Source organism: Eleginops maclovinus, chromosome 13, assembly GCF_036324505.1.
Source record: "Eleginops maclovinus isolate JMC-PN-2008 ecotype Puerto Natales chromosome 13, JC_Emac_rtc_rv5, whole genome shotgun sequence".
NCBI lineage: Eukaryota > Metazoa > Chordata > Actinopteri > Perciformes > Eleginopidae > Eleginops > Eleginops maclovinus.
The window spans coordinates 4,508,964-4,521,679 of NC_086361.1; the positions used below are offsets into that span (position 1 = coordinate 4,508,964).

Genomic DNA, 12,716 nt, shown 5'->3' on the forward strand with positions numbered 1-12,716 from the left:
CAACGACAACTTCCTGCAAAATAGTGCTCCCTAACAACAGACAAAGCTTGTGGATTCAGTGGAAGACGCTTAATTAAAAGCGTTTGTCATCCTCTCCTTCAATGGTAGGACTGGGTTTCATTATTCTTGGTGTGTCTGGTGATTTTGTGCTGTGAAAAGCTTCGCAGTTTGTATGCAGCAGCAGTGAGATGCTTTCACACGATGCCATTTCAATACCCACTTTAATGGCTGCTGCGGGTCCCGACTAATTTCTGTAGCGGAAAACTTTCATGTCCGGGCAAAACTAACCCATCGTAGTTATTTAACTTTCTTTAACCCGAGACAAGTAAGCAAATAAACATGTTAAATTGTCAGTGAGTGACACTTTTTGTAATTAGAATTGATAGTTAAGTGCGTTAATGTATTGCCTCGGTTTGCTAACGCTGGGAAGCTAACGTTTCAGCTGGAAAGCCTGCACGGTGGCGTCTAAATGCTGGGATGCTACGCTTAATTAATGCCTAGGATAATTACTCATAGTAGCAGAAAGTGTTAGTTGTCTTTATCTAACTTAATGTGTTGACTGTGCAAATTATATTTATCCCTGTCTGCGTTTAAATGACACACAAATGAGCTACTCTCCCAGGAATTAGCCTGATGTCAGACCTCACCTTCACAGCAAGCTCTCCTCGACTAGGTTATTTGCTGGATTCAGCTAACGGACCGGTTGTCGGCTAACATTTGCAGATGACATGGAGAGGGACTTCGAGGCGATGCTTTGCCTGGATGTCTGCCAAACCGTGTGAATGTTCTTTTTGCAGGACAAACAGACTGGAGACATGGGTGTTCGATCAAACAGAGGTGTTGGCACTGAGGTTTCGAGAGTATTTGTCTTCATAAGAGATGTATTTGCTGCAAACAATGTGCAATAATATGAATCCAACAAGAAAGTGATCAGAACTGCCCTTTACACACTCAAGGCACTTTTGGCGTTGCTCAAAACGCAATTAGACAGAAATAGAAATAACAGCAAGGACAAGAGAGAACTGAAACAATTGGTGCAAAGACTACGATGCTGAAGGGACTTTATGATGTCTAGAAAGACACTGTTCTTGTTCCCAGTTCATTTGGCTCACTGAGTTCTGTAATGTAACCAGAGGGGAGAAGTTTGATCAGGGTATGTCCAGGGTGAGATGGTCTAGTGGTGGTGACTTCCATATTCCTGACTCTGGAGGACTAAAAAACGGCTGCCAGCAATATTGTTTGGAGCTACCCTTACAAGAGTCATTTAAGTTATTTAGAGACTGTAACTTAACAACAAAGGTTCTGCAGAAGACCTTTAAAGTAAAAAAAATGCATAGGTCAAATGTACTTTTTCTAAAAGAGACAATTATAAACTATGTCAACTGTGTGTATGTATTTACTGGCAATTCAGTTTGTAGTTTTACATCAACAATTCCATAAAAACTGTCTCAGATTATTGTCCATTTCCCTTTTTATAATTACTATAAAGTTACCTATGTTTTTTGGAAGCTGTTAGGTATTTGCACAACCCCTAAAATAAGATATGTCTGAGTAATTTTGAGAAATAAAAGAACATATTAAGTTAAGTCAAACACAATGGGTACAGAGATCAGTTCGTTGCGGAACCTAGAGCGGACTTCTGTATCGTTTACAGCTTTTTTTGGTCGATATATATATATAGCCTTTTTTTGTATTTTATATCATCTTTATGATCATGAATGAATGAATCTGAAAACTTTTCACAAACCTGATTTCTGTCAGTATTTTTAGTCATTAAGATTTCTAATCTAATCAAACAATGATTATAAACTCAAACAACTGACTCTATTTTGTAAAAGATTATCAAACAACATACTAAATTATTTACACAACCCCTAAAATAGGAAATTCCAGATAGATTTATTTATTGAATTCCCATTGTAAGATGTTTTGTTTAGTCCTCAATGCCACAGCTAACAGATCTACATGGTCTGTGGTGTCCCCTTGATACTCACTTGAAGCTGATCCTGTATCAGGGCGATGATGTTCCTCGAAGGTAGCGCCATTCAATCTGAGTGTTGTTGAGATGCTGGCAAAGGCAACTGTGACCGGGTCTGTCAACATCAGGAGGGACGGTGGCTTTGAACTCAAGTCTGTCAAAAGAGCAGCATCAGTTGAAGACCCGCTAAGCTCAGCTGTAGTGAAAACATGGATATGGATTTGAAATCCAGCTTTATTATGAACAGTAGTGTAGATATAGCAATGAAAAACTTAAGTCCCAGGCTCCTCCAACAATGCAACATGAATATATAAGACATAACACCAATAAAAGTAGTGAAGGAAATAACAGAATAGAAGAAAAAAAAGTGCAAGTGAATGTTGCAAAATGTGCATGTAAATAAACAGAAATATTGCAAGAAGAGTCTATATACACGTTAATGGAATCTGATATATAGACAAATAATGTGCAAGATGCAAACAGATAAATCATATGCTAATGCAAAGACCAGGATTTTTTGCATTTAGAGCATCCCACCTGGCTGACAGTAAGGCTTGGGGCCTTGAGTCTGCCAGGTATAGAGAGCAGGAGTCGCATGCACTAACGTCCAAGACACCAGGCAGCAAGGCCTGGTCCAGGGGTTTTGAAGCTTGCAGTCTTCGCTGTGAACCACCACAACTCCGGACATTTTAATGCCAAATGAGCTGGCCTCGGCTAGTGTGATAAATAGCTAAACAAATTGATGCTGAATATTTTCCGCAGTATGGATCTACGGGTACCAGCTTTGCTTTCTACACTCTTATCTTAAACACAATCATTTTTATCTTTATTGTTTTTTTATTGTCCCATAAATGTACTTAAAATGGAAATGTTTGTCTTGTTTCCAGCAGGTAAAACAACACTCATCATATGCAGCACAACATACAGTTCCCAAACAATGCGCAAAACAGCTTACTTTATAAGTGCTGAATGGATTGTTCTTCCACTCGAGTGTAGTACATTCAAATATAACTACATAGCAGGATACTGAGTAGTGTTAACATCAATACAATCAAATAATACAAAAAAATAACTATCCCCCTCAATGTTGTCTGTATATGCTGGTGGTATCAGAAATGGTATCAAATGTAAATATTGTTCAGGGTAATGCATTGAAATGAGAAATTCCAGTTTCGTGACAACACTAGTCACAACGTACTGCCACAGGGGACCTGCCACGGCGATGAGCAGCCAGCTCCAGGGAGAGGTCCCTCCAAAAGGGGTTCTGTCAAAACCAAGCGACCGCCATGTCGAAAGTCTCAGAACTTTTTAGAGATGTGCTGCTGTCACTGTGGATGAAGCGCTGCCCTGCCACGGCTTTTCTTCAGAAAATAAAATGCCATATCGTCACTCGGCGTAAGATGCAGCTGATAAAGTATAAATCATTTAGTTTTATTAGTTTTTGTTGTTTTGCAACCTGGAGTAATGCAGACAGTACTTGAGATACCTTAATGTTAAGTATGTGGGTTATTTACCCTCTATGCATCATGCAGTGGCCTTATTTCGCTTTAAAATGTGATACTCGTTTGAGTTCACTTACATAAGCTGACTTTATGCCAGTTAGGTAAATGTCCCCGCCGTGGGGGAAAGGCCTGAGTGCGCAGCGGACAAAATGAGGTTAGATCTTATCCCCTCGGGGCATCTATTGATATGACAGCTTGCACCTGAGCAGCTAATCTTCTGGAGAATATGTTTTCTTTAATGGAGGAGAGGTCACATGTAAAGTGGCACGCTTCCTTAATCCCACAGTAAACACAAGCGTGGAGACAATGTGTAAGGTCAGCACAGGAGATTAGACCAGGGTGCCCCACTTCCCCACCGCCGCCACCTCCCCGCTGATCACCCCTGCGATAGTGGCGGGGGAGGGATGCTTCGATGAACATTTATGAAACATGGGGAGGGGAGATTCACGCATCGGAAAAGTACATAAGGCATAACCCCAATTTATCCTGTGCTAATGTGTTTGTGTAAAGCAGGGTCCTGACGCGCTGTCCAGGTGCAGAGAGTAGGCTGAGCGTGCAGACATGTCCGGTCGTCCTGCTGCAGAGATGGTCGACTCACAGGAGCTACCCGAGCTGCCGGTGAGTGTGCACACCACACAAAGTGGGGGGGTGCCACAACTTTCTCCTCAAGTTGGTTTTAAGCTGTACATGTTTTTCATTAAAAACTTTTGACCTAAGTCTTACATTTCAGGTAATTCAACTGTATTTGTTTATCTTTACCCTTGTGTATGATGACAGGGAGGGTCATTGAGGTCAAGCGATCTTTTTCAAGGACTCCTGCATTATTTTACAGTAACATAGAAGCAATAGAAATACTCATCAAGAAAGGCCAAGGACATCATTCATTCATTCATTCATAGAAACGACATGAATTCACACTGCTCTTTGTTGGTCAAAAGATATTTAAATGTAATTCAAAGGGAATACTTTGTGTACTTTGACTAGTTTTTGCACATTTTTTCACTAGATTTTTTTCCAATCTAAGTATAAACATGATGAATTTGAGGAGCAAATAGTCTCTGGATCTATTGCAATGTGAATATGTTCTATATGTTTTTTTTTTGTGCCAATAAAACATAAGAGTAATTGACCGCTATGGTTCCAAAGTAATTACAGGGCTCAATCATTTTTAATAATTATCACAAACTTGTCTGGGCTACTGAGCTGATGATGGAATTAGCTCAGGAGTGACAGATCTTGCTTCTCACCTCAGTTGAGTTGCAGCAGCGATCAGGCTTTTGTGACTGAAGGGAAGTTTTTACATTGCATGACCTTGCGTTTGTAAAAATAATTTGCTGTACTTCATTGTTTTGTAATATCTGATTTTTTTGGCTACAGTATTGAGAAAGTAAGATGCATATCGCCGTCTTAAAGCAGCATAAAACAATTATATTTGAATGTTCTTTTTGTTTGTTTGCAGGCAAAGAAGGCTAAGCTTGAGATAGACGGAGGGCTGGAAGAAGAGCGGAGGTTGGTCTTCAGTGACTTTTAGATCTGTCTCTGTTCTTTCTACTGCTGCCTACTTATTCTGATGGAGAACCAAATCAATAACAATTATTCATTCAAAAGAGATTTTCTGCATGATGTCAAGCTGAACCAAATGTAAGCTTTTTTCTCACTTGAGGATCTATTCAGCATTTGGAATTAAACTTTATATTATATAACGCCCTCCCCCAAAAATTGTGGTTATATAAATGACATTTTGGTTTCTCTAAGATTACTGCTAATCGCCTCAATAATAAAGGGGCCTGCCTTCCGTTAGATTTCTATTTTCAATAAATTGTATCTTTTGGACTCAGGTCTGAAACAGTCCCCCCACTGGAACCTAATTCTCTGAATAATAAAATGCTAACAATAGGAAAGTGTAATCGTTATATGCCATGCGATGATGGGAAAAACTGGTTTAAAGGAATAAAAAACATGCCTTTTGTTTCAAGTTTTCATTAGCATTATTTGATATGGTGGTTGGCTGGCAGAAAAAAAAACAAAAACGGTTATTTGACTATAAAATCATTTTTATATTTTTCCCAGTCATCTAGGTGAGGATAGGGGTCGGGCGGCTGCGTTGGGGTCCTCCGAGCAGGAGAGCTCTTACTCTACCCTGTCCACAGCCCAGCTTGATCCAGGTGAGTGGAACATGTGACAGCTCTCGAAGAATTGTTCCTGGAAGGGACTGACTGTGTGTGTGTGTGTTGTTTGTGTGTGTGTGTGTGTGTGTGTGTGTGTGTGTTCGTTCGCAGGTGACCAGGAACAGTCAGACACCGGCAGAGGAGCGGCACCTCAAGCATGCGGTGACTCCATGACCTCGTATGCTCATCCTGGTAGGAAGAAAGCTGTCTCAGCACTAAACGATGCACATTAAAGAAAGCTGCTCTGTTTGTCCTACTGAGGTGTGTTTGTTTTTTTAACAGCCACAGACTCAACGGCAACATCTGAATACACCCAACAGGTTTATCAAGGAAGCAAGTGAGTACTCTGCATGAAACCAGTGTGATATGTTATCAGCAAGTCTGACTTGATGATTCTAATTTCAATTCTTACTAAGGACCTTCTTTATGAGCAACCACAAATATTTATTCTGGCTATAAAGGCCTTTTTATAGAGAGTTAAGTAAGTATTAACGAATCTAAATCTATATATTTATTTATACTCAACTATTAATCAGTCAGTCAGTAACTACAAACAGTAATGTAAAGGTGTGTGTATCATTTCTTCTGCGGCAGGTAGTGTTGTGCGACTTTCTCCCTGTGATCTCTGAGCAGCAATATATTTAGTTCCTTCTGCTTTTTAGTTACCCTTTTGTTATTAACAAGGTTTAAAACTTATAATACTTTTTTTACCTTGTGTATGAACCACATTTCATCCTTACCCCTTTAACCTTAAACACTCTGAAGAAAATAAAGCGCATGTAAAAAAGAGTTGGTGCTGCCACGATATGAGCGCTGTAGGAGAGAAGAGAGCATCTCCCTGAAATTAGTATCTGAACTGTTTCACATATTTAGAAGAGATTCATAATAAAAATCCATATTTTTGACCACCTGCTGGTTTGCCAAATTTGATTGTACTGATTTCCTCTCTTTCTCTCTCAGCCCAGCAGTGACTTCGTACACCAACCAGGTGGCCTTCTCTCCCCTGGCGCAGTCCACTGTGTACTCTGCCTTCCCTCAGTCAGGCCAGACCTATGGCCTCCCGCCCTTCGGTTAGTCTCGCTCTTAGTCTAAAACCTATTTTAACTCTCTGCTCACTAAAAACCTAGCATCACATCTTTTTGTTACTCTGCTTTGGCGCTGTGGAATCAATTTGCTTTGATCTCTGCCTAAACATCCTGACTGAAGGACCTGGTTTCTGAACTTTGATCCACTCCTCACACCGCCTCCTTCATTTTCTGCTTCCATTGCTCTCTTTCCTCTTCAGGTGCTATGTGGCCAGGCATTAAAACTGAGACAGGGCTGCCTGAGGCTCCCTCTGGTGGCCAGCCTGGGTTTCTCAGCTTCAGCACCGCATATACCTCCACCCAGCCCGGCCAGCTGCACTACTCATACCCCAGCCAAGGCAAGCTGCAGCCTCACTGTCTCACTACATAACGCCGCCGCACTCTCTACAGACACGAGAAGCAATGAAAACTCTTGCAGCAGCACAGCTCTGTCTTCCTCTCTTGTTCATCACTTTATATACTTTAATTCTCCTCCCGCACTGTTTTACTTAAGCTCTCTATCTCTAGGCTCAAGCTTCACAACATCCAGTGTGTACTCCAGCATCCCTTCAGCGACGGCCGCAACCACAACCTCCCCCACAGCAGCCCACCAGGTGAGGAACAAACTCTGTCTCTGTGGTAATGTTCATGCACTCTCCTGATGAGTGCACGAGTAGGACATATTTGCTTAAAGTGTTTTGAAGAAAAACAATTGAAGTTTTTGGCACAAACACACCCCAAAGCTCTGTGACAGTTGCTCAGTTTTGAAAATCCAATGAATAAAAGTGTGTGTGTGTGTGTGTGTGTGTGTGTGTGTGTGTGTGTGTGTGTGTGTGTGTGTGTGTGTGTGTGTGTGTGTGTGTGTGTGTGTGTGTGTGTGTGTGTGTGTGTGTGTGTGTGTGTGTGTGTGTGTGTGTGTGTGTGTGTGTGTGTGTGTGTGTGTGTGTGTGTGTGTGTGTGTGTGTGTGTGTGTGTGTGTGTGTGTGTGTGTGTGTGTGTGTGTGTGTGTGTGTGTGTGTGTGTGTGTGTGTGTGTGCCACAAAAGAACCACCATACAGCAGATATACAGTGGGGCAAAAAAGTATTGTCAGCCACCAATTGTGCAAGTTCTCCCATTTAAAAAGATGAGAGAGGCCTGTAATTTTCATCATAGGTATACCTCAACTATGAGAGACAGAATGAGAAAAAAAAATCCAGGAAATCACATTGTAGGATTTTTAAAGAATTAATTGGTAAATTCCTCGGTAAAATAAGTATTTGGTCACCTACAAACAAGCAAGATTTCTGGCTCTCACAGACCTGTAACTTCTTCTTTAAGAGGCTCCTCTGTCCTCCACCCGTTACCTGTATTAATGGCACCTTTTTGAACTCGTTATCAGTATAAAAGACACCTGTCCACAACCTCAAACAGTCATACTCCAAACTCCACTATGGCCAAGACCAAAGAGCTGTCAAAGGAGACCAGAGACAAAATTGTAGACCTGCACTAGGCTGGGAAAACTGAATCCGCAATAGGTAAGCAGCTTGGTGTGAAGAAATCAACTGTGGGAGCAATTATTAGAAAATGGAAGACATACAAGACCACTGCTAATCTCCCTCGATCTGGGGCTCCACGCAAGATCTCACCCCGTGGGGTCAAAATGATCACAAGAGCGGTGAGCAAAAATCCCAGAACCACACGGGGGGACCTAGTGAATGACCTGCAGAGAGCTGGGACCAAAGTAACAGAGGCTACCATCAGTAACACACTACGCCGCCAGGGACTTAAATCCTGCAGTTCCAGACGTGTCCCCCTGCTTAAGCCAGTACATGTCCAGGCCCGTCTGAAGTTTGCTAGAGGGCATTTGGATGATCCAGAAGAGGATTGGGAGAATGTCATAAGGTCAGATGAAACCAAAATAGAACTTTTTGGTAAAAACTCAACTCGTCGTGTTTGGAGGAGAAAGAATGCAGAGTTGCATCCAAAGAACACCATACCTACTGTGAAGCATGGGGGTGGAAACATCATGCTTTGGGGCTGTTTTTCTGCAAAGGGACCAGGACGACTGATCCGTGTAAAGGAAAGAATGAATGGGGCCATGTATCGTGAGATTTTGAGTGAAAACCTCCTTCCATCAGCAAGGGCACTGAAGATGAAGCGTGGCTGGGTCTTTCAGCATGACAATGATCCCAAACACACCGCCAGGGCAACGAAGGAGTGGCTTCGTAAGAAGCATTTCAAGGTCCTGGAGTGGCCTAGCCAGTCTCCAGATCTCAACCCCATAGAAAATCTTTGGAGGGAGTTGAAAGTCCGTGTTGCCCAGCGACAGCCCCAAAACATCACTGCTTTAGAGGAGATCTGCATGGAGGAATGGGCCAAAATACCAGCAACAGTGTGTGGAAACCTTGTGAAGACTTACAGAAAACGTTTGACCTCTGTCATTGCCAACAAAGGGTATATAACAAAGTATTGAGATGAACTTTTGTTATTGACCAAATACTTATTTTCCACAATCATTTGAAAATAAATTCTTTAAAAATCAGACAATGTGATTTCCTGGATTTATTTTTCTCATTCTGTCTCTCATAGTTGAAGTGTACCTATGATAAAAATTACAGGCCTCTCTCATCTTTTTAAATGGGAGAACTTGCACAGTTGGTGGCTGACTAAATACTTTTTTGCCCCACTGTATCTTAATTTCACCAGCAAAAGGAAACCGTTGATAACACTGATATGCAGTGGACGATTGATTGGTGCATCTCTTATCATATTATCTTAAATCTGCAGGTGATCTGCACATTTAAAGATTAACATTTGACTTTAAATGACTACATGGACAAACAATGGAACCAATAAAGGTTGCATACTAAAGACACGTGAGCATGCTGTTCATGTAGATAGATCACATACAGTGTCAATCTACGGCCGTTTCCATTTATTTTCATGGAGTTTACAAATCTTTTTTGTAGAAGTCTTTCTTATTGACACAGATGCTGAAACCTTACGAGTATGGTAAATAAAAGGAGAATAGTTTGCGCTTTAGTTTTTCACCAACCTTCTCCTGTTGAACATTTGCTTGTTCTATTGTCCTGCAGGAGTTCAGCAGCTACACCTCTCTGGGACAGAGTCAGTTCTCTCAGTACTACGCTCTGCCTCCCAGCTACGTCCCTGCCGGGCTGCCCAGCAGCGAGGACCCCGGGGCCGCTGTGGGAGCGGCCGGATATTCAGCCATGAAGTCAGAGCAGGCTGCCTCTGCAGGTTTACCTCCCAGAGGTAACCTAATTACTGTTATTTATAATATTATAATTTAAAGACCGAAAATGTGACGCCTGTGATTATTTCAGCATTAGCCCTCTTAGTGTGTGTGTGTGTGTGTGTGTGTGTGTGTGTGTGTGTGTGTGTGTGTGTGTGTGTGTGTGTGTGTGTGTGTGTGTGTGTGTGTGTGTGTGTGTGTGTGTGTGTGTGTGTGTGTGTGTGTGTGTGTGTGTGTGTGTGTGTGTGTGTGTGTGTGTGTGTGTGTGGTAATATTCATGTTTTATATGTAGTGCCCTGTCATTTAACCTCTTATGTTAATATAAATATTTTATTTTATTTTTGAACATTTTACTTAACTTCTGATAATAATAGCAATGTTTTTATTTCGGTTTTAATTTCATTACACATTCTAACTATAACTTGTGTTTTTATGAATCATTTTATTAAATTTGTCTTTATTTATTTATCAACTCTCACAAAAGCTCACGTATTCTGATTCATGTGAATTACTAAAAAAAAGAGTAATAATCTTAATTTCTCTTTGACTTCAGATAAAACACATCAAAGTAAATCACAATACACAGAGGACACGTTGTGTGCGTGCTGTCTCCTGTGTGCATGCTGTCTCCTGTGTGTGCATGATGTTTCCTGTGTGTGTGCTGTTTCCTGTGTGTGCGTGCTGTTTCCTGTGTGTGCATGCTGTCTCCTGTGTGCATGCTGTCTCCTGTGTGTGCATGCTGTTTCCTGTGTGTGCATGATGTTTCCTGTGTGTGTGCTGTTTCTAGGCCTGTCACGATAACAGATTTTTGCTGGACAATAAATTATCCCAGAAATTATCGCGATAAACGATATTATCGTTGTTTTGAGACCATTTTTCAACTCAATATGATGATAATGGCATAATAATGCAAGTACACCCTTTCAAAGATCAATACAATTTTATTTAAAGATTTGGAATCTGAACGTAAATAAGACGATTTAAATATCCAAATAAATAAACAAAACAATAAATAAAAAGGACTCTGTCTTAGTTAGCAAAAATTGCACTTCAATAAAAACCACACACAACCGAAACAATAAATAAAATGGATTATCACGTCTCTGTAAACACAATTGCACTTGAATAAATATTAAACATTAGGCTCAGAAGTAAAAAGAGATACATTCCTTAAAAGGCAAAACTGTCAATCCGGTTAGGACCTTTGTGAACAAAAAGTGCAAACTAACAACAAAAACACTCCATCAGAATAAAGGTAGATGCCTCAACAGGCCATATGCAAATCTGTAGCTACTTTAGTTTGGCAGATTCCAAGCAAGAAATACCAACATGTTGACTTTGTGTGGCTTAAGGCAGGATCTCTCAGGAGTAGCACTGTTGCCAGCTGTGCTAAACATTCTCTCTGAGCTGGTGCTTGTTGCACAAATGCACATGTATTTTTGGGCCAACTTGGCCATCAAAGGATATCTCCTTTGATTGTCATGCCACCACATCAACGGCTCACAAGATGCTGCATCAAGTACATCTTCTTTGAGGAACTTGGTCAGCTCTGCATCAGCCTGCACTCTTTTTGGAACTGCAGCCTGGGCCTGACCTGCAAGATGATGAGCTCTTCTGTTTTGAAGAAGGTCATTCAGCCTCTTCTTCGTGGTGGGTGCAGCAGCAGGAGGTTCATCCTCGTTTCCTCCAGCAGCTTTGCTGCAGCTCTCACCACTGGCACCTTTCCAACTTCCTGCTGGCTCTTTTAAGTCCAGTAGCTCTTGCACAAGCTGATGTTTGACATCATCCAATGCCTCTGCCTCCTCCATGCTGCCACGATACCTTGGATCCAAGATGGTGGCCTTTCTCAGGAGGACTTGGATTGCAGGTGAGCTATATTTTTCAGTTAGTACCCTGCACATGTTTCGCTTAATACTAGCTGTCAGTGCAGTGTCATCGGGGCCTGGAGAGAGAAGGTCGCCTTGAATCAGTCCCAGCACAGGCTTAACTGAGGACACCGTAACGTATTTTCCCCTGAGAGGACGTCTGTGAAGTCAGCCAGTGGTTTCATTGCTGCGTTGATGGACTCCAACACAGAAACATCCTGCCAGGTTGGGTTGAGGTGGCTATGTTTTCTGTCTTGAACCAGGACACGTCTTATGGCTGGGAGTTGCTCCAGCACCGTGTCTACCATCTTCTGCTTAGTGCCCCATCGTGTGGCAACATCCTGTGGGAAAGATAATATTGTTCTGGTTCATTAGTTAGTCTATGTCAACATTATTAAATATATATATGTATATACAGTGGGGCAAAAAAGTATTTAGTCAGCCACCAATTGTGCAAGTTCTCCCATTTAAAAAGATGAGAGAGGCCTGTAATTTTTATCATAGGTATACCTCAACTATTGGAATGAGAACTATGAGAAAAAAAAATCCAGGAAATCACATTGTAGGATTTTTTAAAATTAATTTTCAAATGATTGTGGAAAATAAGTATTTGGCCAATAACAAAAGTTCATCTCAATACTTTGTTATATACCCTTTGTTGGCAATGACAGAGGTCAAACGTTTTCTGTAAGTCTTCACAAGGTTTTCACACACTGTTGCTGGTATTTTGGCCCATTCCTCCATGCAGATCTCCTCTAAAGCAGTGATGTTTTGGGGCTGTCGCTGGGCAACACGGACTTTCAACTCCCTCCAAAGATTTTCTATGGGGTTGAGATCTGGAGACTGGCTAGGCCACTCCAGGACCTTGAAATGCTTCTTACGAAGCCACTCCTTCGTTGCCCTGGC

General features: G+C 41.5%; 1 protein-coding gene across 4 annotated transcripts in view; it reads left to right on the forward strand.

Annotated features, from left to right (window-relative positions):
- eya3 (EYA transcriptional coactivator and phosphatase 3) overlaps window positions 1-12,716 on the forward strand; it is a 25,727-nt gene continuing 13,011 nt past the window's right edge. The window contains exons 1-10 of one of the 4 annotated variants that reach the window (XM_063898668.1): window positions 1-104; window positions 3,994-4,098; window positions 4,940-4,989; window positions 5,551-5,645; window positions 5,760-5,840; window positions 5,931-5,985; window positions 6,609-6,718; window positions 6,934-7,071; window positions 7,241-7,326; window positions 9,788-9,965. In XM_063898668.1, the coding sequence (XP_063754738.1) occupies window positions 4,042-4,098; window positions 4,940-4,989; window positions 5,551-5,645; window positions 5,760-5,840; window positions 5,931-5,985; window positions 6,609-6,718; window positions 6,934-7,071; window positions 7,241-7,326; window positions 9,788-9,965 (850 nt within the window). In that variant the 5' untranslated portion in view covers window positions 1-104; window positions 3,994-4,041. Of the gene's footprint in view, window positions 105-3,990; window positions 4,099-4,939; window positions 5,122-5,550; window positions 5,646-5,759; window positions 5,841-5,930; window positions 5,986-6,608; window positions 6,719-6,933; window positions 7,072-7,240; window positions 7,327-9,787; window positions 9,966-12,716 lie in introns of those variants that run through there. The other 3 variants (XM_063898669.1, XM_063898671.1, XM_063898670.1) reach the window with 3 other exon arrangements.